This window comes from Zonotrichia leucophrys, chromosome 11 (genome assembly GCF_028769735.1).
Source record: "Zonotrichia leucophrys gambelii isolate GWCS_2022_RI chromosome 11, RI_Zleu_2.0, whole genome shotgun sequence".
Classification (NCBI taxonomy): domain Eukaryota; kingdom Metazoa; phylum Chordata; class Aves; order Passeriformes; family Passerellidae; genus Zonotrichia; species Zonotrichia leucophrys.
In genome coordinates, this window is record NC_088181.1 from 9,527,716 (window position 1) to 9,551,092 (window position 23,377).

Consider the following 23,377-nt stretch of genomic DNA (forward strand, 5'->3'; position numbering starts at 1 on the left):
TTCCTTGGTTGCTTTTGACCTGGTGATCTTAAACATGTGATTCTTTAAGAGTTTTGCCTTGTGTAATGAGATACACTCTTGAATTACCTTATGTAAAGTTTTTGGCACATATTTTATTGCTTTTCTTACATACTGTTGCTTTGGGTTCATGACTTCATTTGTCTATAAAGGTGCTATTTATTTTTGTACCTAGTTAATCCTGTGTGGAGTCAAATTTGAACAAGTTTTGTCATCTCCCTTTAATATCCTTCTCATTGGAATGATGGTTCAAGGGCTTCTTTAAATGTTGCGTATCTAATGTGTTTTGGAAGTCATGTTTATTTATAGAAGGGATGAAAAAGGATGAGCCTTTCAGAAGTGACACTCTATTCCCCCTGTGTTTTAGAATTCAGTTTAAGTGCAAAAGGAAACCTTTAAAAAGCAGAAGCAATGGACTATCTTAGCAGGAAACCACAGATATTTGGGACTCTGAAATGCTGCTGGTGCCAGGTGTACCAATGCAACAAACATTTTTATATTCCTTGGAATAAAGCCCTCCAGTGGCATTTTGATGCCATTATTTTGGATGATTTTTTATGCAGGATGCTGTGTTGAAGGCCAGTCATTTGCAGTTCCTGTGAAGTCATGTAACTTGTGTTTTCTCAGTCACTGACAAAAGCAATTCAGATTCTGATGCTGACATTCAACTTAAGAAAGGGTAGAACCATTAGTTTTATATGAAATATATAAAATGGAAGAAAATACATTATCCATATCTCCAGGTTGCTTCCAAATCTTTTCTAGTTGTTACATGACAAAAATATGTTTTCCTTGAAACTAATTTGTGAACTATGGGCAGTAGGGTAAGGATCTGTGTTGGGGTCTGCAGCACTTGACATATTTCATAGTGAAAATTCTATGGGTTTACAAAAAACCAAATAAATATGTCTCCTGTTGTTACTAGTCAGTGTTAAATATTGAGGTTAATTAGTTAAGTATGTGACAGGGACAGCATTTTGTTCAGAAATCCAAGATTTTGGAGTTATGTTGTATTTTGTGGAGGTCCAGCACAACAGTGTTTGAATGTGTCTACCTTAGGCTTCCCAGGTTTCTCAAAAAATGAACTTTAAGGCCTTTTTGGTTACCTCTGCTTTGAATAATTTCAGTTAATTAATATCAATTTTTTTTCCAGTCACCCAGCATGGGCACCCTGATGGGGGTGTATCTGCCATGCATGCAGAATATCTTCGGGGTCATTCTCTTCCTTCGGCTGACTTGGATGGTGGGAATGGCTGGAGTTCTTCAGTCCTTCCTGATTGTATTGCTTTGCTGCTGTTGTGTAAGTACTTAGCTACAGTAATGCATGTGACAAAACCTCTGTGAAACTACTGGGAAACTTGGAGAGGCAGCATTGTAGGTGCTTGTGTGAAGAAAAGTCAGATTTAAGCTAAGTACCTTTGCCGTGTTTGTAGCTGCAGGATTTTTATTTTTTTTTTTACTGTTACTTCTAATCTGGCTAACTGTAGTGTAAATACAGTCTCATAAATAGTGTTTGTTCAGCAAATAGCTGTTTTCCATGCCTGCCCCAGGTGTGGGCTGCCTGCTTTGCTGGACCAGCCTTGGTTGGAATCACAGCTCTGCAGATGCAGGAACACCTGCATTCCCTTATCTTGCTTTGTCTGCAGACACCCACTGCTGGACCTGATAAAGCAGGGGCCATCTCTCAAACAGAAGTCTCAACAGCTCACTGATTAAATTCCTGCTGCCCTTGTTTTCTTTTAGATAGTGAGAGGCAGAATAAATACAAATGCTGGAACATGTATGCAGAGGCAGATTTATTTTATCAAGAATAAGTTATGTTTTAAAAAATGTTGTTGACACAATTGCTTCCTTTTCCCTGTTTTCCCCAGACTATGTTGACAACCATATCAATGAGTGCAATTGCCACGAATGGTGTTGTTCCAGGTAAGTGTAGTTAGCAAGTCTCAGTTGTGTTAAAAAGGCAAAAAAACCCCCAAAACCTAAGTTGCTGTAAGCTGTTAACATGGTTTTGTTCTAGAGAAATTAGCTTAATCCAGAATACAAAGCCTAAATTAATATCTAGTATTTATTCTTGTTATCAATCAGGCTAAAGATAAATTTATTTGTTTTTTACCCATGTGCTAGCAAAAAAGATACTTCAGTTAAACCTCAAAATAGCAGATACACTGTATATAATTCTGTTGTATTCTTTTTGTGACTATTCAAACATTTATAGCAATAAATTATAATTTGACTCACTTTTCTTATTTCACAGCTGGTGGCTCCTATTTCATGATATCTAGGTCGTTGGGCCCAGAGTTTGGTGGAGCTGTAGGGCTGTGTTTTTATTTGGGAACAACATTTGCAGGAGCCATGTATATCCTTGGTGCCATTGAGATTTTATTGGTGAGTAGTACCAGAGCAATCCTGCTCTAAAGACAAATAACATTTAGAAAGTGCCCCAGTACTCTTGTCCCATAAATGCATACACATTTACAGGAAGAGACTGGAAGGTGTCTTCCAGTTCCTTGGTGTCCAGTTCTTTACCTCAGTGCTTCCCTTTGGAAGCTGCACACTTTGAGTCTGCAGACTGACAAAAGGGAAGCACCAGAGGTACAGAGAGCAGATGAAAGTGTGACTTAATCCAGGACTCATGCTCACCTTTGATAAAGGTGGCTCAGTTGTACTGCTGACATAGAAAGGGCTGTTATCTCTTGACTTTTCCTGTAAAAGATTCCCAGTGAAGAGCATGCTGAAGAATGCAAAGTGATTTACATTTCTAGTACAGTACACAATCCTAATCTGCATATGCATTGTTAAATACCTTAAAATACCCTAAAAAGTGGCAGTGACTGTAGTTAGTCACTACTAAAAAAGCAGATGTTTTCCTGTTGCCTGCATTCCCTTTGATTTTAGCTGTCACTTCTGTAATCTTCCAGCTGTGGAGCTTAAATACTAAAGTTATTTAAACAATTAATAACTAGTTAATTGTTATAACAATCCCAGTTATAACATGGAGTTCTGTGCTGGTGTTCCTCCAGCTCACTTTTGCTTTCTCTTTGTTCCAGACATATATTGTGCCACAAGCAGCAATTTTTCATCCCTCTGATGCCCACGATGCATCCAGTGCCATGCTGAACAACATGAGGGTCTATGGCACCGTGTTCCTCATCCTCATGGCAGTGGTGGTGTTTGTAGGTGTGAAATATGTCAACAAATTTGCTTCCCTCTTCTTGGCCTGTGTAGTAATATCCATCCTGTCCATTTATGCTGGAGCTATCAAGTCCATCTTTGATCCACCTGAATTCCCGTGAGTAACATTGCTGGATGGGTCTGGAAGTTGGGCTTTCCCTTTGGTTACTTAAAGCTTGTGCCTGATACATTGTTTTTTTGTGAATTACTTCCAATATTTTTAGCTGTGTTTAATGACAGTGTGCAGAGCTCATGGAACTGAAGGTTCTAAGGCTAAAATGAACGTGTTATTACACTTTAATTTAAACTGTTTTGGTAGAAGGAAGTCTTGTGGTGAGGCTGATGGAGGCTGACACTGCTCTGCTTCCTGCAAAGCCAATCCAGTCTCTTGGCCTGCAGCTGTTGGGGTTGGAGTGATGGTGTTGCTGGGTTATTTGTGAGTTCTTAGGGAGCAGTTTGGCAGCTCCCTTTCCCCCAGCCAGTCAGACACCACACACTGCTTTTGTGGCTGGAAATTTGTGGTGTGGTCAGCTCCTTGCTGAGAAACTGGGCACCCCTTGGGAGTGTGATGTGGGGCTGTGTGAGGCTCCACAAAAGCTTTCCCTGTCTGTGAGGAGCTGCCCTGCACCCAGCAGGAGCTCCTTGGCATGTTGGCAGCCAAACATGGAATCAGCTGAACATGGAATCAGCTCAATATGGAATCAACTTCTTCAACTCAGGAGCTGGGGCAGCAGTAATGTGGATGTATGTGTTTTACCAGGAATGCAAACTGTGTTCTCTGATGCTGCTGACAAGAGATGAATGGAATGGAAATAGGGGAGTTGGATCTGCATAATTATTCACATTCTGAAATGCTTTGACCATAACTAAGTGCTTGCAGCCCTCAAGTGTTCCCTCTGGATATATAAGGCCCAATGATTATAGTGTTTTACAACAGTGAAGGTTTACAGCAGTAAAAGTAAAACAATGTCTCTACATCCCCCTCATTATCTCTTAGATTGTTATTGAATGTTTTCCCTATCTTTCTTCTTGGAGTGTAATTCTTTTTTTTTTTCCCCTGAAGTAACAAGATAGTGTATTTATTTTTAATTATGTAGGGGAAGGCTACTTGGAAGTTACAGTTCACAGGCCTGCAAACTGTGCAAGAACAGCCCTTGTTTTTCTTCCTGTCATCAGTGATAAATAGGACCTGTGAAACAATTACAATGGAATTGAAATTAATTAAACTAAAATTAAATAAGCTTTATTTTCCTGTGGGTGTTTTCTGGCAGTGGGAAGAAAAGCTAAATGAGCTTTTAGGAGCAGGAAGCTGTTACATTACATCACTGTTTGGTGGAATTGTCTTTAGACAAATGGATTAAAAATTTTTCAGTGCTGAAACAAATGATGTTTGTGGTTAAATGAAACAACAGGCAGTGGAGGATTTTAGCAATTAAAAACAGTATTTGCTGACAAAAAGAACCTTTTCTTATTGTGATTTTAATATAGGTTCCTAATTCTGAATCTAAAATGTCTATATTGCAATTCAAGTATTGCAATTTAGAAACTGGGCTAATGAGATTCCAAATATCTTTAGATATTCTAAATATCTAGTAATTTGAATTCTAGTACTCTTCACATTTCTTTCACTCCAGTAGTTCTGTTTAATAAAAAAAAAGAAACCAAGGCCAAACAATGAAAAAACCAAAAGTTGTCCTAATTGTTCCCTTTTATTGTTTAACGTAAATCAATCAAATTACATAAATGAGAAAAATAGCTTTATATTTCTGGCCCATAAAGGGACAGATGCAGTCTTTGTCATGCTACAACCATCATTTTGGAGGTGAGAAATGATGTAGCACAGTAGAGCCACTGGAAGTTTCCACATGATATAAAAGAATAAGTATGGGTGAGTGTGGATTTCATTTTCCCATTTACATTCAATAACTCTGGTGTTGATGTTTCCCTTCCAGGATTTGCATGTTGGGCAACAGGACTCTGTCAAGAGATCAATTTGATGTTTGTGCCAAAACTGTAGTTAAGGATAACATGACTGTGGCCTCCAAGCTCTGGGAACTCTTTTGCCACAGCACAAACTTAACCACGGAGCACTGTGATGAATATTTCCTAATGAACAATGTCTCGGAGATAGCAGGAATTCCAGGAGCTGCTAGTGGCATTTTAATAGGTATGGTAGAAACTTTTTTTTTTCCCCTTAAAGAGGAGGCATGCTGAGCAGCTGAAATGGGTCAAACTCTTCCCTGCTGGTTAAGAAAAAAGGAATGAAGAAATGTAATTACAGTGAAGAAAATGATCTTCAATAAAGAAAGTCTTATAACCTTTAAAAAGAGGAGATGGAACTTTTGTGCTGATACAGTACTTGTCTCCTGTAAAATTGATTAAATTTCCTTTGTTCATCTCATAATTTCAGCATGAAGTCAGATGTAATTTTAAGTTATACTAACATGAACAAGCTATTAAAATTTTTCAGAACTCTATAGTGACAGCTCTCTTCTTTAGACAGGTTAAGATTATGCCCTGAAAGATAAGAGTACTTGTATAGAAATAATGTGTCTCCTTCTTTGCCCACTCCTGAGTAAAGTATAATTGAAAAGTGTTCATTATTGAAATGAGCACCAGAGAGCAGGTGCTGAGTGCCAAAGGTTCCCATTTCCACAGAATCCAGCAGTCCAGTTTCTAAGTTTACAAGAAGACTCAGCATTTGTTAGTGAGATTTCAAATGCTAAACATATAATTCTGTAATTCTTCCACTGACTGAAGAACAAACACATTTCTGTCTAGAAAACTGCTTGATATTGCTTTGTATTCTCTGAGCTATTGTGTTGTGTGGTGGCTCATAAAAATATTCAGTGTATTTCCTTGGGTTGAAGTAGGTATGAGGTTAAAAGAATGTTACATTTAGTAATAATAAAGTTTAAGTTGCTTAGACTTCTGTAGATTATTGATACATGTTTGTGGTTTTCCTGTGCTGATCACTGAATTGTAAATACAGTTGGAAACCCATTTCAATGAGAACAGGTTTGAACTGAAACATGCTTTTCTTTTCTTTGGTCTGATAATAACCTTGAAGACAACTTATGGAGCAATTATTTGGAGAAAGGAGAGATTCTGGAGAGGGCACATCAGCCCTCTGTGGATGTGGCAGGCCAGAAGAACAACCTGCACCTGTACGTGCTCTCAGATATCACCACATCCTTCATGGTGCTCGTTGGCATCTTCTTCCCTTCAGTGACTGGTGAGAATTGCTGGCATCAGGGGGCTGCTGGGGCTCTGAGCTTCCTCCTGCCCTGAGATCTTACCAAAATGTGCTTTCAGGGATCATGGCTGGTTCAAACAGATCAGGGGACCTCAAAGATGCACAGAAGTCCATCCCTGTTGGAACGATTCTTGCCATTGTCACCACATCACTAGTCTGTATCCTTTTCAAATTACTGGACTGCTGGGACATTGTGTCTGATTTCTGGAACTGCTTTCAGTTTACCAAATTGTCTGTGCAAGTATGATTGGCCAGTGGGGGAAAAACCCAAAACAACAGAACATTAATCCTTGAGCTGAAAGAATTGTAATTATGATCCTGTAACTTTCCATCCCCTTTTTGTGGTGGGTTCTTTTCTTTTGCATTCCCATTGCTGTTCTTTGCCACACAGTGATCTCCAGCTTTTCATGCTGTTGGTGTACTTTGAGATTTTTTTTTTTTAGGTTGCAGTGAAACATTAAGATGAGGGGAGGCTTTAATGGGAGAGTTTATAAACTTCAGTTCCTTTTTCTTAAAAAAAAAGCCTTTTCTTTGCAGTGATGTTAAGGAGTATGGGTTTTCTTGAACATTTTAGAACAAGATAAACTGGAGTCAGAAGTTAGACAATGTTCCCAAGTGTTTTTTCAGCTCTCCAGGGCTTAGGACAAGAGGAGCTTTGCTTAGGAAAGACTGTCTTCATCTCTGCTCTCCTGCTCAAGAAGAGATGAGCCAAGATCTTACAGCTTTATCTAGCTCTTGATGTCCTAAAGGACAATTTATCAACATAGAAAAAAAAAATTCAGGAGCTTTCTGAATTAGTCTCACCCAAAGGGCAGCTGGTTGAGATGGTGACTCTCTTGGAAATTCTGCTGTTTCATTCCTGTTTTTTTGCCAAGCTGTAAATCAGGATGCAGCTTGCTTGTCCCAGCTCTTAAGGAATGCAGCATTTCCCTGCTGTCACTTTGGGAACTGACCCTCTACCAAGAAGTCAGCATTTCCTGTGCATGTAATAAATATTAAAAGAGGTCACAGCCTTAACCCCCAGCTCTGCTGGCCTCACCCAGTGGGTGACTGGATCTGGATGTGTCCCTGTTTGTGCCACACCAGGGTGACACTGCCATTTTCAGGAGCAATGTTTCTCCTGGGATTGCAGTTTGTAACTTACATTTCAGAGGTAAAATTCAAGATTTAATCATTTGTGTGAACTTTATTCACAAGGTTAAAAACTTTACTGGAATGTCAGATCCAAAAAGCCTGAGGTATTTTGTACTCCCCAATGCAGAAACAGTACAGTTAATAACAAACAAACAAACCTGATAGCCAAAGACTTATGGGTGATGTGAATGCCAGCAGGGATACAAAAAAAGAATGTGCAAGGTAATGGTTAGCTGTGTGTTCCAAATATCAGACTCGGGAGAAGGAGAGAGAAAAAAGCAAGATTTTAATATCAGCTTCTTTATTAGCAGAAGATTAAATTGACATTATAGTAAAACAGTGCTTAATTTGATTTTATCTCATTGAAACCTGTCCTGTTTAAAATTGAGACTTAGAAGAAGCTTTCTCTGTAACATTAGGAGGTGCATGTGAGCAGTGAGACATTAATTTCCTTGCCAGCTTTACCATGTACTTGTGGAGAAGCTGGAGTGCAAGTGCCACAGGATGGAGGCACATGCTGTCCTTTCCACAATACTTTCATCTGCCATGTCTAAATAAATTCTGCTTCCTTAGCACACTGTGTCCTCCAGACTTCAGTTGTGTGTTATTATTTGGAGCCTGCATAGAAGGTGTTGTCCTGAGAGATAAGTAAGTGTTACTGCTTTAATGCTCTCCTTTGTTTTGCTTTTTTTTACGGTGTAGGTGTGTTCTTGTCTGTTTTCTGTGTGTGCCCCACTCCTCTCCTTGTTGTTTTTTCTTTTTAATTAATGGTGGTGTACTTTGAGATTTTTTGTTTTTTAGGTTGCAGTGAAACATTAAGATGAAGGGAGACTTTAATGGGAGAGTTCATAATTTTCAGTTCCTTTTTCTAAAAAAAAAGCCTTTTCTTCGAGGTGAATTTAAGGTGTATTTTTCATTTTAAAAAAAAATTACTTCTGGGTGCCTTTTAAACCATATTTGTATGCAAATTGTAAGCACAGCTTTTGGAATCTTCTTATATTCCATTTGATATTTTCTGCCATGGCACCCTCAGATTTTCCACCCTGTGTCTTAGTTCTTGCGATTTCTTTTGTAATTGTAAAAAATAATGTTGTGATAATAATACGAGAATTTTAAAATACATGTAATGAAAAGAAATGTTGAAATCAAGCTGCAGACACTTCCAATCTGCATATCAGAGATATTTGATCATTTGCTTAGATATGAGATATTTGATTAGATATGAGATTATTTGCAACTTTGTGTTCTCTAGTTAAGAAAATAATATAGTGCTATTAATAATACTCTACAGCATATTAAAATATTATATTAAAATATTAATTATGTATTACATTAAATATAAAAAATCAATTAAATATTATAGTATTAATAGTAGTATTTAAATGACATGCTAAAAGTGCCCTGAAAACCCCAAAGCTGAGTCCCAAGGCAGTGTCAGAGCCTGAGCGTGGTTGTGTTGCTGCGCAGGTTCGGTGACGCGGTGAACAGGAACCTGGTGGTGGGGACGCTGTCCTGGCCCTCGCCCTGGGTCATCGTCATCGGCTCCTTCTTCTCCACCTGCGGGGCGGGGCTGCAGAGCCTCACTGGGGCCCCCCGGCTGCTGCAGGCCATCGCCAAGGACAACATCATCCCCTTCCTCTGGGTGGGTACCTGCACGGGCTGCCTGCTCCTGCTGCCTCTCCTGACTCACCTTGTGCCCCTAAAATCACATTTATTCTCCCCAGTTTGCCCAGCGCTGAAGGGGGCGGGGGGGGGCAGTATTTTTTATTTTGATGGGTTTTTTGCTTTTGTTGGAAACCAAGAATACTTTGAAGGATTTTTCACTAGGCTTATGGGGTAAATTTATCTAAAAGTTGAATATCTAATTTTGTAAAGCATGGCAAGCCATTAGAATAATTTGACTCCTTCCTCTAGGGAAGAAAGTATGTGGGAGAATTACTGTCGATTTAAAAAAATATAATTTTCTCTTTTCCCATTACAACCTTATGAAATACCAGGAAGATTTGCTTAATGTTTCTGTTTCTTCAGATCTTTGGTCATGGAAAAGCAAATGGTGAACCAACATGGGCTCTTCTGTTAACAGCATTAATTGCTGAGCTGGGAATCCTTATTGCTTCACTTGACATGGTTGCTCCAATTCTCTCGATGTAAGAAACAGCCTGGTTGCTGTCTCGGGGTGGGGATAGAAATGCTCTTGAGTTTTGCTAGTTTGATTGTCTTTCAGAACTATATCTTAAACCAGTAAAGCAAATTCCCAGAGCCTGGGTTCTACTTCTGCAATTTCTATGAATCCTCTGACTTCAGGCTCGACATATAAATCTATTTGTTTCTGCTCCAGAGAATTCTGTGAATAAGCGAGTTTTTATTATGTTTTTGTTTGGTTTGAAAAAACATTTTAATCACAGAACAATTACAGCATTATATTGTGAACAGATCTAACTTGATCCAATTAAAAAATTGTTCCAGCTACTTTATGCTGATAGTTCAGGCTAATAAAAATCAGAGGGGTTGGGGTACAGGGCATGGGACAGGGCAGTGGGATTTTTACTTGAAATCAATCATGTAATCATAATATATACCAGGATCTATAAATGTGCATGCTAAAAGGTTTTGCACTTTGTTTTGCAGGTTTTTCTTGATGTGTTACCTCTTTGTTAATCTTGCATGTGCAGTGCAGACACTTCTGCGAACCCCAAACTGGCGGCCTCGCTTTAAATACTACCACTGGTGAGTGCAGGGCTGACATCTCTCTGAGCCTGCAATCTGCACCTGGGAACCTTCTCCAGGAGGGCAGGGAGCATCTTTTATTGCTCTGGGTATCAGTTGTGCAGGAGAGCCAGACTCAGATATGTCATGGCACAGGAGTTTCATTTTAACAACAGGACACTGAAACTATTGGGACTGGGGACATCCAGTGAAGGCTTTGCTTTCACTGCCAGTTCAGCACAGACAATTTAAAGAAAAAAGAGCAAGAATATAATTGACTTGTTTTTTAAGTTTTTCTGCTCCACTACTTATTAATATCTTTGCTTTCCATTTTAGGGCCCTCTCATTTTTAGGCATGAGCATTTGCCTGGCACTGATGTTCATTTCATCCTGGTATTATGCTTTGGTAGCTATGCTTATTGCAGGCATGATTTACAAGTACATTGAGTACCAAGGGTAAGTATTACCTGGATAAGAAAGGGTAAGAGGGAGACTGGATCTCTTTAATGAATTATCTTTGAGTCTTCATATTTGGAAAAGAAACTGTCCAGAGATTATTTGGAGGGCTTTCCTTACCAGTTAATTTTTGTTTTTATTTTACTGTGTCACTGCTAAGCAAAAACCCCTGAAGTACTTTGTTGTTAAGCTTCTAGAGGTGGTAGAGGAAACATGAATCACAGGAAGTAGAAAACTGGTTGGGATCTATCTGCTGTTTACTGCACATGATTACTTCAGGCCAGAACAGCTGGTGCAAAGATCTGTCTAGATCAGTCCTTGAAAAGTTGAATTGGCTGCTTGGGTTGCTGGAGATCAGCATTGGATGGAGTCAGGCTGTAGTGTGACTTTCTAATTTAATTTGGCCTATTAACTAAGTTGGATGTTGAAATGCCAGATGTTTGTATATGCTTGGGAAGCCTTCTCTGTAGTGTTGATTACAGATTAAGCTCAGAATGGTGGTTCATCATATATATTTTACTGAAACATCTTCACTTTTCTTACATGATCTGTGATATCGCAGACATTCATGCACAAATTACAAATGTAGATGCCATACATGCCATGTTATTAAACCACTGTAAGGTGCTCAGAGCTCTATAGTCTGATGTAAGTGTGCAGCTGAGTGCTCCTGGAGCCATGTGTTGCTGAAGTGTTTGTTCTTCACAGGGCAGAGAAGGAGTGGGGTGATGGCATCCGGGGCCTGTCGCTCAGCGCTGCCAGATACGCCCTGCTCAGGCTGGAGGAGGGCCCTCCACACACCAAGAACTGGAGGTACTCACCCTGGACTGGTGAAATGGCTGGCATGCTTGTCTGCTTACACTCAAGGAATTAAACTGGGCTCTAAATAAGAGTGTGGAAGAATTAAAATGCCCAGGATTTTATAATAAGTGTTGAGTTTGCAGTAAGCTGTCCTGTCACTGTGTGGACCCTGTATGGGTAGACCTTTAGTGCCCTTTGGATCTTTAACTGGACTCCAAATTGGTGAATTCAGAAGTGGAACCTGGGGAAACTGGAGGTCTGTGAGTACAGAGGTGTAGAGGCCAGGAAATGAGCAGTGGCCAGCATTATTCCTTCTGATGTCATCCCTTTTGGTGTTGAAAACAGAGTGGGCAAGAACCCTCTTCTTGCTTGGGCATTGCACAACCCTTGGGCTCTGAACAAGAGCAAGATGAATCTATCAAGGACAGAGTTTTATAAATATTTTTATACTTGTTCAGACAGAAAGTGACTTCATTGATTGTATAGCAATACCTTAAGGAACAGCAGGCAGATGGGATCTGTGTTTAGATGAAAATATTTCTGTTTTCCATGTGCCAGGTTTCTGGAGACAGAATACAGATATTTTCTTGGCACAAGTATCCAGGGAGATCTGGGAGAACAGCCCTACAGTATGAAAACTATGTGTGCTTCAATAGTACTTAAAAGAGCCTTGAAAAACATGCCTGTAAATTAAACACATTAATGCAAGCCTCTCAAGCTGAGTATATCAGCAGGCTTTATTACTGTCAGCACAATGCAGCAGCTGAATTCCCACAGTTTCACATCTACTTTAAACCAAAGAAACAAAATATTAAGTAAAATCCCTTGAATGTGTGAGAGACAGAAAGAATGTTTCAGAGTTAAAATTTCAGCACAATATAAGTGATGAGAGGCAGTTTTTTTACAAGTGTTATTGTTAAAACTTAAGTTAAAAAATACATTGTCTTTTATTTTCTTCAGGCCTCAGTTGCTGGTGCTTCTGAAACTTGATGAAGATTTGCATGTAAAATACCCAAGACTGTTAACATTTGCATCCCAGCTGAAAGCTGGTAAAGGTTTGACTATCATAGGATCAGTCATCCAAGGGAATTTCTTGGAAACTTATGGAGAAGCCCAAGCTGCTGAGCAGGTCAGTGTCCTAAATCCTGTAGATTTAGGATCTGCAGTAGAAAGGGGTGAGTGGGCAGATAATGCTAAATTTTGTTTCATAATCATATGTGGAAAAAAGCATCTTGATAAGGCTTCCATGAAACACAGAACAAGTTCAGCAGTGCTACAGCTGTTCAGGAAGGGACTTGCAGAAATGTTTCAGCTGCCAGTTGTGCCTGCAGATCAATGCTCACCATTGTAAACAGCCTTGCTGCATAACACTCCCTTCATTTATAGGAAATAATGACTGTAGAAGTTTCTGTGGACTGCTTAATGGAGGGAAGGGGACTGTTTAGCTTTCTGAATATTCCAAGTAAAAAGTTTTTTATGGAAAGAGTGATAAAGTAGGGGAATGGTCTGCCTGGGGAGGTGCTGGAGTCACCATCCCTGGATGTGGCACTCGGTGCCAGGGTTTAATTGAGGTGTTAGGGCATGGGTTGGACTTGGTCATCTTAAAGGTCTCTTCCAACCTAGTGATTCTGTAATTTCAGTAACTGTGAAAATTAGCAAATGTGTTCTTTTTCAGTGTGTTGATAAATTTATTACAAAAAGCATTGAAGGATGGTCCTGAAAATTTTTTAATAAATTATTTAATTCTCATTATGTAAACATGACACCATAGCCCTGTTTACATCTGTACAGCTTCAGTGTATTTGCTTTTTTTCCCCAGAGGCTTTTTCTGTAGGAAAATTGCTACAAAAGGAAAGCTAATTAATGGCTTATGTGTTGATTGAGTTTTAGTTTTTAAACAAATAAAAGGTATACTTGCTAGTGTGTGTGATTTGGTGCTTATATTTGTAAATTTAATATAATACAGCATGTTACATGGGAATCTGAAACTGGAAATCCAAATGAAGTCAGTTAGCCTTGGGTTTGAAAAGGTGAGTGTTGTAGTATTAGAAAATGGAAAGTAAAATAGTAACACAGATATCACTATCTACTATTATGAATAAGAGATGATACCACAAACCAAAAAATCTTTTAATCTGTTAGAAATGCTGATGTTTGGAAAGAAACTGTGTTTTAAACAAGTGGATGTTTTCTCTTTTGTTTTATGAAGGAAATCTGATGAGCAGAACTTTGCATTGTAATATGCTTTACCTATGGACATGTGAACCAGGCATTTACATTATGATCTCATGACAAAGAAATATTCTGTCTATAAAGGAATTCCTTTTGGGAAGGAAAACTGAGATTTTTTTCCCTGTCTGTCTTTCAGACTATCAAGAATATGATGGAAATTGAGAAGGTGAAAGGATTTTGTCAAGTAGTTGTAGCCAATAAAGTTAGAGAAGGAATTGCTCACTTGATCCAGTCCTGTGGGCTCGGTGGCATGAAGCACAACACTGTGGTTTTGGGGTGGCCTTATGGCTGGAGACAAAGTGAAGATCCAAGGTCTTGGAAGACATTTATAGGTGAGCTTTAAAGGTTTGGTGTGATCAGAGGTTGTGAGTAGAGATGTTTATTACACACATGGGATTTTAACAGAATCTTTGTAAGATTGGTTTTGAGTTTGCCTTTTTTTCTAGTATTTTCTCACGACACTTCTCTGTTTGAAATACCATTTCCTTTAGGTAAAAGACCTAAGAAAGACCTTCAAAGATTAATCCAGCAGCTAAAACTCGTGTCTAGTGAATGGTTAAAAAATTTTGGGCTTGAGACATGTTGGTTTTGTGGCACTATAATTTGTTTCCTAGATAATCTCTGTTTTGTCAGTGGTTCTAACCTATCCTACTCTAGTGGGTAACACTCTCCCTGCTTCTATGTCTGTCCTTCTACTGTGGTCCAGTTACTTAATCAAATTAGAACAGAGCAGATGCTGTCTCCTCATTCTTAGCTTTGAAGGTTGCTGCTTTACTGTCCAGTGTGAAATAAGGTTTGTGTTACTGTGAGTCTGCTTTATCCTGGGTTTGTCACTGGGACTGACCTGTCTGTGCAAGCCTTGCTGTACATACTTTATTTATAAAGTGATGACTTCTATGGTTTGCTGACACTTGCTCAGTAGGTGGTGTTTCTCTAACCATAAATGACTCTTGCAGAATTGGAAGTGACTGTGTTCTCCCCCTCCTGGGCAGGTACTGTTCGCTGCACAACTGCAGCTCACCTGGCTCTGCTGGTTCCCAAAAATGTCTCTTTCTACCCCAGCAACCACGAGCGTTACAACGAAGGCAACATTGATGTGTGGTGGATTGTGCATGATGGAGGCATGCTGATGTTGCTTCCTTTTCTTCTCAAACAGCACAAAGTAAGCAGCTACACAGAGAATGTCCCCCACCTATTTCTGCATTCTTTAGTTTAAAGAAACGTGGCCCAGTTGTAGAGCCTGTATTGATAAATGAGAGTGGACATGTTGCTAAGTTTCTGTTTTGTAGAGCAAAGTGTTATTGGTTCAAATAACTGAGAGTTGGTGTTTCCTCACCAGGTTTGGAGAAAATGCAAAATGAGAATTTTTACTGTTGCTCAGATGGATGATAACAGCATCCAGATGAAGAAAGATTTGGCTACTTTCCTCTATCAGCTCCGAATAGAGGCAGAGGTAGAAGTGGTAGAAATGGTAAGGGAATTGAGCCCATTTTCCACTTTATTATGCACATGATGATGTTTTGTTACGACTTGAATACAAACACAATATTTGTCCTTATTTCTGCAGCACAATAGTGATATCTCAGCATATACTTATGAGAGAACTCTTATGATGGAGCAGAGATCTCAGATGCTGAGGCAGATGAGGCTGACAAAAACTGAGAGGGAAAGGGAGGTATGTCATTTGTGGTTGTTTTCTATGGGCTGCTGAGGGTGATGACACAAAGTGCCTTCCTAGCAGTGTGTTATGTAGCTGCTGCTTAAATTTAACTCCTGTGCTCTAAAGATGTAAGGAAATACTTTTAGTGTAGCTTTTTTTGTCTCCCAAAATTGCATGTAGTTCTTGTTTTTTTTCTTTATATCCGGTATTTGTGTCAATTTATAGCATATCCTGTTTTCCTACTGAAGATGTCTTTCCAGTTTGGACTTATAGGAGGTGACTATGATGTCTATGTCATGTAGCTATGAAAGGTGATCCATCTTTTCTGCATGGGTTTGTTAAGCTTTTTGTTTTTAGTTTTCAAAACTAAAAAACTTTTTTTTCTGGGCTGATTTTGTCTGTTGTTCCTCACCATGTCATGATGTGAGCTGGACTGACATTTTTTTCTTGTATATATACAGGCTTATGTCAGTCCAAATTCTGCTTGGCTTACACCCATCAAAACTGTTAAAAGTCAGTTTGGTATGTAAGACTTTTGGCTAGGGCAGATGCCTGGTATCAGAACTCTCCTGAAGGCTAGAAGATACAATTATTTGTATCTAATTATTTAAAGAGCACCAGAGAACATAAAATAAAGCCTCTGAGTTCACCTGGTCACTCATGTGCCCTCCAGGCTCAGCTTGTCAAGGACAGACATTCAATAGCACGTCTGGAGAGCCTCTACTCAGATGAGGAAGATGAGGCAGACCCTGTTCCTGAGAATATCCAGATGACCTGGACTAAGGAGAAATGTGATGCTGAGAAGCGGAACCGGGGCAGTGCTGTGGGCAGCTTCAGAGATCTCATCACCATTAAACCGTGAGTCCTGTCTAAGTCTACACTTTGCACCTCTTGAAGCTCTACTCATGCTGTGTTTTTAATTATCTTTTGTTTCCTAATCCTTGGTGTGGACTTGTGCTATAAACATTGAGACCTGGCTATGAAAAGACAGCAGAAACCTCTAACCAATCAAATGTGCACACATTCCTCAATATTTCACTTGGTATAGCCAAATGCTAAATTGGAACTGTTAAATCCTGTGACAAATTCCTTACTGTCTCCCAAATCCCTCAAAGAAACACATGGATGATTTCACTGACCTAATCAGAATTTAAAAGAAAAGATGATAATTTCACTGTCTAGTGTATAGTGTGGATGTTTAACCCATAAAGGAAGAAGCTGTGGAGATGGTGATCAAGGATTTGGAGCAGCATCTGTGTGTGATAAACCCTCTGAGAGCTGCTGCTGCAGGAGCACTGGCATGTAACAACAGCTGGGGTGCTACCACTGAAGAGTGAGAAGTAAAGGTCTATTTTGGCTTTGTGTAAAACTGTGTGAATCTCTTGTGACTTCTTTGATGTCCTACATCTCACATGAAGAGCTCAGTCAGTTTTGCATACTTGGCAAAGTTCCAGATTTTTTTTTTTCCCTCATAAATCAGAATTCAAATTTGTTCTAGGTTGGATCCTACTGTAGAACTTCTGCTGAATTTGGTGTTAACTTCCTGTACTTTTTCCTCTTCCATGCTTTCAGAGGGTGGGAAATCGTGTAAGTTTGTTATTTAAATTAGAAGTACGTTAAGATGGTTGAGAGGAAAGACTTAATTTTCTCAGATAAAAGCAGGAAAACTGTGTGTACTGATGGAAGAAGAGTTGAGCAGTCTTAGCAATGTTTTAAAGAGAGCAGGATTAGCTACTTAAGCTAAGTATCATTATAAGTAGGATGTAACAAACTACAGGAGTTGTCCTGACGAGAACTAAGGATAGAAAACAATTCCAGTCTGAACCTATTTTCCTGAGCAGAGTATGACACAAGCAGGAGGAGACATTACTCATTTAGAGAAACTCTCATTGCACAACACTGCTAGGATGTTAGTTCTGGCACTTTCTGGGCACTAAACAAGCCCTTTCTTGTAGCCTACACCTTCAGATCAGTGGGGAGATGCCAGTTTGAAATACCACCTTAGAGAAAACCACACGTTCAGTTTTCAGTTTCCTTTCCAAAACTATACATAGCTAACAACTGTTGTGTTCCTGCTGCTGGCTTTTTCCTCACTTCCTGTAAACCTAATCTGGCCTCAGTGTTGTCCCTGGCTCTCTGAAGCTGATGTGGTGAAGACAGAGGGTGTTCTTGATCCAAATTGAATAAGAACATGAAGTAACAGAGAGGTAATTCACAGTGGGTAAATTATTCTGTTAGCATAATAAACATGGTTCTTCCCACCACATCTTCTTTTTGTGCATATAAATTTTTTTTTTTTTGCAAATCTGAATATTCAGAAGAGCAGCATGGTTACTAGAGTTTCACTCATCATGCAAAGCTGAATCAATGAAAGCACAGATTCATATTTTGTTTGTTTCTTCTAGTATTTATTTTTATTACATTAAAATGAAGACAAAAACTTAAGTGGAAGAGCCTCAAAAGTATAAATATATTCTAATATATAAACTCAAATAAGTTTATTTATTTCTGTATTCCTTTTATGTTACCAAAATAATGGTTGATTTTCTGTAAGAAGGCTTGAAATCCCCAAAGGTTACTTTTGAGTTTTGTTCCTGCATGAATTGATGTTATTTTGTGGTAATATATTCCAAATAATTAATGCTTTTACCTCTCTTAGCCTGGATTCTTATGGAGCGGATGTGTGTGAGATTATGCTGCACTTATTTCCCTTTTCTCCCCTAAATTTGAACTAAGTGGCCACTCAAGTTAGATAGTGTGATAGAGGTTTTAGAGACACCTGGGTAGAAGTGTTTCCTGTAAACAACCAGGCAAAGAGATTGATTAGTGTCCTGAGGGAGAGCTTAACATCCCTATAACCCTCCAGAAAAGCCCCTTATACCCAGCCTGCTCTGGGCTGCCATCCTGTGTTTCCGTATTCTGTCACTATAATCTGTAGTGGCCCAACCTTTCTCTGGAGTAGCCAACTGCTGTTAACACCAGGAGCGAAGTGTGCTCCTGGCAAGTGTGGCTGAGCACGGTGGTGCCAGGCTCCTGCTTGATTCCAGGCCCCTGAGGGAGCTTGGTGCTGGTTCCCAGGCCATTGAGGGAGCTTGGTGCTGGTTCCCAGGCCCCTGAGAGAGTTTGGTGCTGGTTCCCAGGCCCCTGAGAGAATTTGGTGCTGGTTCCCAGGCCCCTGAGAGAGTTTGGTGCTGCTGGGGCTGGAGAGGTGCCTGTGCTGCCAGGGTGAGGGCTCCTGGAAGGGCTGCCTGCATGGAAGGCCTTGCAGTCACGACTGTGCCTGGTTGAAGAGCACATCCCCCTCGTGCAACTGTGTTCTAATTTCTTATGCAACACTAAATCACCTTTACAAGAATGCTTTTTGAAGAGCAGTGTAACTTTCTAAACTGGATTTGACTCCAGAGATCTTAAAACCAGCAGACTCGCTGTACCTGAGTAGGTCTGGGAAATGTCTTATGTATCTTGATCATAAACTTGGAAGGAAATCACTGTGTTGAGTTGACATTTAACAGGGTATTTAGGAGATTTGAGTATGTTTTTAAAGGACCTTTTTAATGATTCAGTGCTCAGAGGCATGTTTCTAACAGTGAGTCTGAATGTGCTTCTCCTACAGGAACCAGTCCAATGTCCGAAGGATGCACACAGCAGTGAAGCTCAATGAAGTCATTGTAAATAGATCCCATGATGCCAGACTTGTGCTCCTCAACATGCCTGGTCCTCCAAAGAATACTGATGGAGATGAAAACTGTATCCTTTCAGGCAAGGCCTGGGCCCCACAGAAGGTTTTTCTTTAATCTGTTCTCTTGAATTAATTTGGTCACCAGTGCTGTTGAGCTGGGATATGTGACAAAGCTTTCCCTGAGTGGAGGGCACTGGCTTGTGGCTGTAAGGAGGTAATTGCTCATAGGAAAAAGTGCCACAAACTCACAGTATTTTGGTCCTTAGAGGGGTACCTGCACTAAGTGAGACCAGAGCTGAAGGCTGTGAGCTGGCCCTGGTCTAACCCCTGTGTATTTTGGTTTTTGTCCTTGACTGTACTGAAACAGACATGGAGTTTCTCGAAGTCTTGACTGAGGGTCTGGAGAGGGTACTGCTTGTGAGAGGTGGTGGCAGAGAAGTCATCACCATTTACTCCTGATTTAGAAGCTTCTACCCCTGGGCTACATTTTCCTTCTTGGCCATTTCGGACATTCCAGTTTTAAACAGAGAAGAAAAAAAGGTTTTTTTGCCTTTCTCCTCATCCAGTCCTGTTCATTGTTTTTCCATTTGCAACATACATATCTTTTGGGATTGCAGTATTTGTTACACCATCCAATTAGCAACATAAATTGTGAAGCTGCCACATTATTCAGTTTCTGCTTTGGTACCCCAGCATTTGTGCATGTAGTTTTAACACTAAACCTATTTTTAGTCAGCACTGCTATGTGCAGTATTTTTAGTAACTGTATGTAAAGTTAGGACATGAAAGCCAGTTACTGTAAAAAGATTTAAAAAGCTTTTTATATTAGGTTTGGGGGATAGAAGTGCATTATATAGCAGCTAGTTTCTGCTGAAGTTCAGCTATAAAGCATTTTCTAAGAGCACACTGAAGTAAGAGAGGACTGAAAAAGCTTTCCTTTTCTGGGTTTATTTCCAGAATTAAACTCTCAGTATTGGGTAAGAATTTATACTTTTAATACATTTATTGATAGAGATTTAAATAAATTATGTTGACATAGTTGAAATTATGTATGTAGCTTGCTAAAAATTTTGTTGCTTCTGAGACTTCAGGTTCTGTGAGGCCAGATCCCTATTTATTTTTGTATTTATTTGTCAGAAATATTGGATATGCAGATGCAGACTGTTTAGGAGAACAGAGTTCTCACAATAAATTCTGAATCACCAGTGGATTGAAGGACCAGTCCTGTGCAGTTCTTCCATGCTTTAAATTCCTTGCAGACCATCCATCAAAAGTACTTTGGGCATGTTGGAGTCCCGTGTAGAGCCAGGTGCTGAGCTGCACACACAGCCATGGGATTGCACTTGCACAAGTACAGGGACCTGCTGCTTCATTGTATGCTTTATGCCCTTAGAGGGAAAAGAAGAAAAGAAGACCTATATTAACCAATAAGTCTCTGGAGATTTTATCAAGCCCATTAAGTTGTACTTTATGTACAGAACATTCGTATTTTTTCAATAAAATGTTGCATACACTTTGAAGCTGCTCTCTGTTCTGTGTGTGGGGTGGGGTGGGGTGTGCAGGAGGAGCCCCTGCCCTGCCCTGGTCCAACACTGGCACTGCTGCACCCAGCAGGTGAGGGCCAAGGGGCTGGGTGCTCACCCAGATGGCACAGATCCTGTATGGGGGAGCTGCCAGCTCAGCCTTGAGAGCAGCTGGGGGTGTTTGAGGAGTGAAACCTCTGGGGCACTGCCAGCACCCCCAGCCATACAGAGCTCTGCTCCTGGAAACTATTGAACACACACAAACTGCTGTACCCTCCAGATTTCTGTGTCTGGGACAGTGGTGATCCAAACTAGGGCCAGATGTGAGGTGACATTCCAGAGAACAGGAAGAAAGGAAGGGATTGAGCCAGTTCTGTCCATGGGCTCTGGCTGGGTGGTGTGCTGTTCTGCTGTGGTGGCACTCCTGGGTGTTCCACTGATCACAGCATGACCATTTGTCTGAGAGATGCAAATCTGAGAAACCATCCAGGCTTTTATCTTGAATAACTTCATAAAAATGCTGTTCATAGGAGTTTAATAGTTAAAGCCTGTTTGTTCTCTCTGTAAGTATACCTGATGGGATCAGGATGGTATTCATCTGTGCCAGGATCCCTTTGAGACAACAGCCAGGGAATACCTCTGGGGTGTGCTCTCTGTTGGCTAGTTTCTTATTTTAACAGGTCTTTGCTTTTTGATTTTGAAAGCCAAAATTGATATCATGCCTTCAAACCGATGAAAAGAATAAAACTTTCTTATTTGCAACTACTGTGCTATTTATCCAGATTATTTTTATATCTTCAGAGCACTGAGTAATGGAGTGCAAGTGTAGAGCAATTTTGAGTTAATACCTATTTGCAAACATTTTTAATAGGAGTAATAATAGAAAATCTTTTGTCCCTCAGACTTTTACCAAATGTGATCTCATTCAAGCACTCTGAGAAATACATACACCTTTTCCTTATGAAATTTTATGTAATTGGATGATGACTCCACCTCACAAAAGGATTTCAGTGCCATCTGTTACCTGACCCAAGTAATCTGTTAGTGGCTCATTGTGTTTTAACATCAAAGCAACCAAGTGAATCTCTTTACAAATACAGTAGATTGGGTTTTCAGAGGTGATTAGTCCCTGTTGGGGACTAAAAACCTCCACACTAATTCACAGTGTGGGGACCCTAAGGATTTTATAGGTTCCAGTTATCTAAGCTTTCATTATATCTAGCACATTCATAATAAGCTCCTCTGAGACTTTGTTCACAGCACTGGAAACAAAGCAGCATCGGAAAGTTTGTGTAAGAAGAGATCCCTGGAAAAAGGTAATTTCTGTCTGAGTCATTGTCTGTGAGGATACCTGAATGGTCATCTTCCATTTTTGTTCCTATGCTAGGACCTTTTCTGTTAAGGAGATGAGAATATAGCAACTAAAATACTGTGTGACAGAGCTGATTTAAACTCTTCACCCTTTGGTATAGGGAGTTGTACTTAAAGCATGAAGGGTGCAGCTTTAATAGTTAGTGAGTCATTACAGACATTCCTGTGTAAGCACGGAGCTCACTGTGCAGTGTGAGAGATCCCATCGTAGTGTGAGATCACTGTGCAGTGTGAGAGATTGCTCTGCAGTGTGAGATCGCTTGCAGTGTGACAGATCCCATTGCAGTGTCAGGGATCCCTTTGCAGTGTCAGGGATCCCTTTCCAGCGCGTTCCCCACGCTCTCCCCGCGGAGCAGCTCTGCCGTGCCCGCCAGGGGGCGCTGGCCGCCGCCCTTGGCGCTCCCGGAGCGGCTCCGTCCGAGACCCCCCGTGTGCGGATAAACCCGCGTGTGCGGATAAACCCGCGTGTGCGGATCCCCGGGGTGCGGATATAGCCCTGTGTGTGCGGATAGCCCCCCTGCGCTCTCGTGCGCTGATAGCAAACGAAACGTGCGAGGTTAAAATAGTTCCACTTCCACTTTCCTCCTCCCCCGTCTCTGTTTCCCATTTTCTCATCTGCGTCATCCGTAACAATGTTTGCTTCTTCAGTAGTTCCCCTGGGAAGGGAAAAGTGCCTCGTGCTGTGCTCGGGATGTCGCAGGTTCTCATTCCGTCCTGGAGTAATGATCCCCCTGCAGAGCCGCTGGCTCGGGCCAGGTAGGGCCTCTATAGGGAGATGCTGCCAACAACAAGTGCTGCCTTTCCCTGGGGAGTGGCTCCCCTTGCTCTGGATTTCCCGTGTCAGACAGCACAGGCAGACCCCCAGCGGGTGGTGGGTTTTGGGAGAAAATTCCTCATTGGAATCACAGTCTGTACTCCAAAGTCTCTGAACAGAATACACCCTGCTGGTGGACAGCTGACTAAAATGGAGTCTGCAACATCTGTCCAAAATTCTCTCTCCACTCTTGCAATAGTGCAGGTAGGGCTCTTGCTGCTGGGAACAGCATCATTGAGGGCACATCTCTTCCTCTAAACCCCTGCCTGTTTTGTGCTGGCACAAGCAGCTCTCAAGCCATGTAACAATGGATGAGGCCATGCTTCTTGGCTGCAGGGTCAAGTTTTGCCTATTTAAACTGCAGCACTGCATGTGAGATAGAACTTAAATGTCTGGCAAAGTCAGTCCTCATAAAATGGTGCTTTTTAAGAACCAACGAGACAATCCAGCACATATTTTGCCTGCCAGCTCCAAGCTGGGGCACGTCCTTTTAATGCAACTTCTCTTGCCAATAAAATACTACTGCTAGGAGAAGCTAATATTGTCCATACAC

At 40.6% G+C, this 23,377-nt stretch overlaps 1 protein-coding gene across 2 annotated transcripts in view; it reads left to right on the forward strand.

Annotated features, from left to right (window-relative positions):
• SLC12A4 (solute carrier family 12 member 4) overlaps positions 1-20,636 on the forward strand; it is a 46,930-nt gene extending 26,294 nt beyond the window's left edge. Inside the window, exons 4-25 of one of the 2 annotated variants that reach the window (XM_064722966.1) lie at positions 1,172-1,318; positions 1,890-1,944; positions 2,276-2,406; positions 3,069-3,310; positions 5,145-5,359; positions 6,263-6,427; positions 6,508-6,606; positions 8,173-8,230; positions 9,050-9,224; positions 9,611-9,729; positions 10,211-10,309; positions 10,625-10,744; positions 11,453-11,557; positions 12,506-12,674; positions 13,914-14,109; positions 14,770-14,939; positions 15,117-15,248; positions 15,345-15,452; positions 16,111-16,295; positions 17,010-17,024; positions 19,051-19,184; positions 19,484-20,636. In XM_064722966.1, the coding sequence (XP_064579036.1) occupies positions 1,172-1,318; positions 1,890-1,944; positions 2,276-2,406; positions 3,069-3,310; positions 5,145-5,359; positions 6,263-6,427; positions 6,508-6,606; positions 8,173-8,230; positions 9,050-9,224; positions 9,611-9,729; positions 10,211-10,309; positions 10,625-10,744; positions 11,453-11,557; positions 12,506-12,674; positions 13,914-14,109; positions 14,770-14,939; positions 15,117-15,248; positions 15,345-15,452; positions 16,111-16,295; positions 17,010-17,024; positions 19,051-19,184; positions 19,484-19,575 (2,931 nt within the window). In that variant the 3' untranslated portion in view covers positions 19,576-20,636. The remainder of the gene's footprint in view (positions 1-1,171; positions 1,319-1,889; positions 1,945-2,275; positions 2,407-3,068; positions 3,311-5,144; positions 5,360-6,262; positions 6,428-6,507; positions 6,607-8,172; positions 8,231-9,049; positions 9,225-9,610; positions 9,730-10,210; positions 10,310-10,624; positions 10,745-11,452; positions 11,558-12,505; positions 12,675-13,913; positions 14,110-14,769; positions 14,940-15,116; positions 15,249-15,344; positions 15,453-16,110; positions 16,296-17,009; positions 17,025-19,050; positions 19,185-19,483) is intronic. The other variant, XM_064722967.1, reaches the window with a different exon arrangement.
• The last annotated feature ends 2,741 nt before the right edge of the window (positions 20,637-23,377 follow it).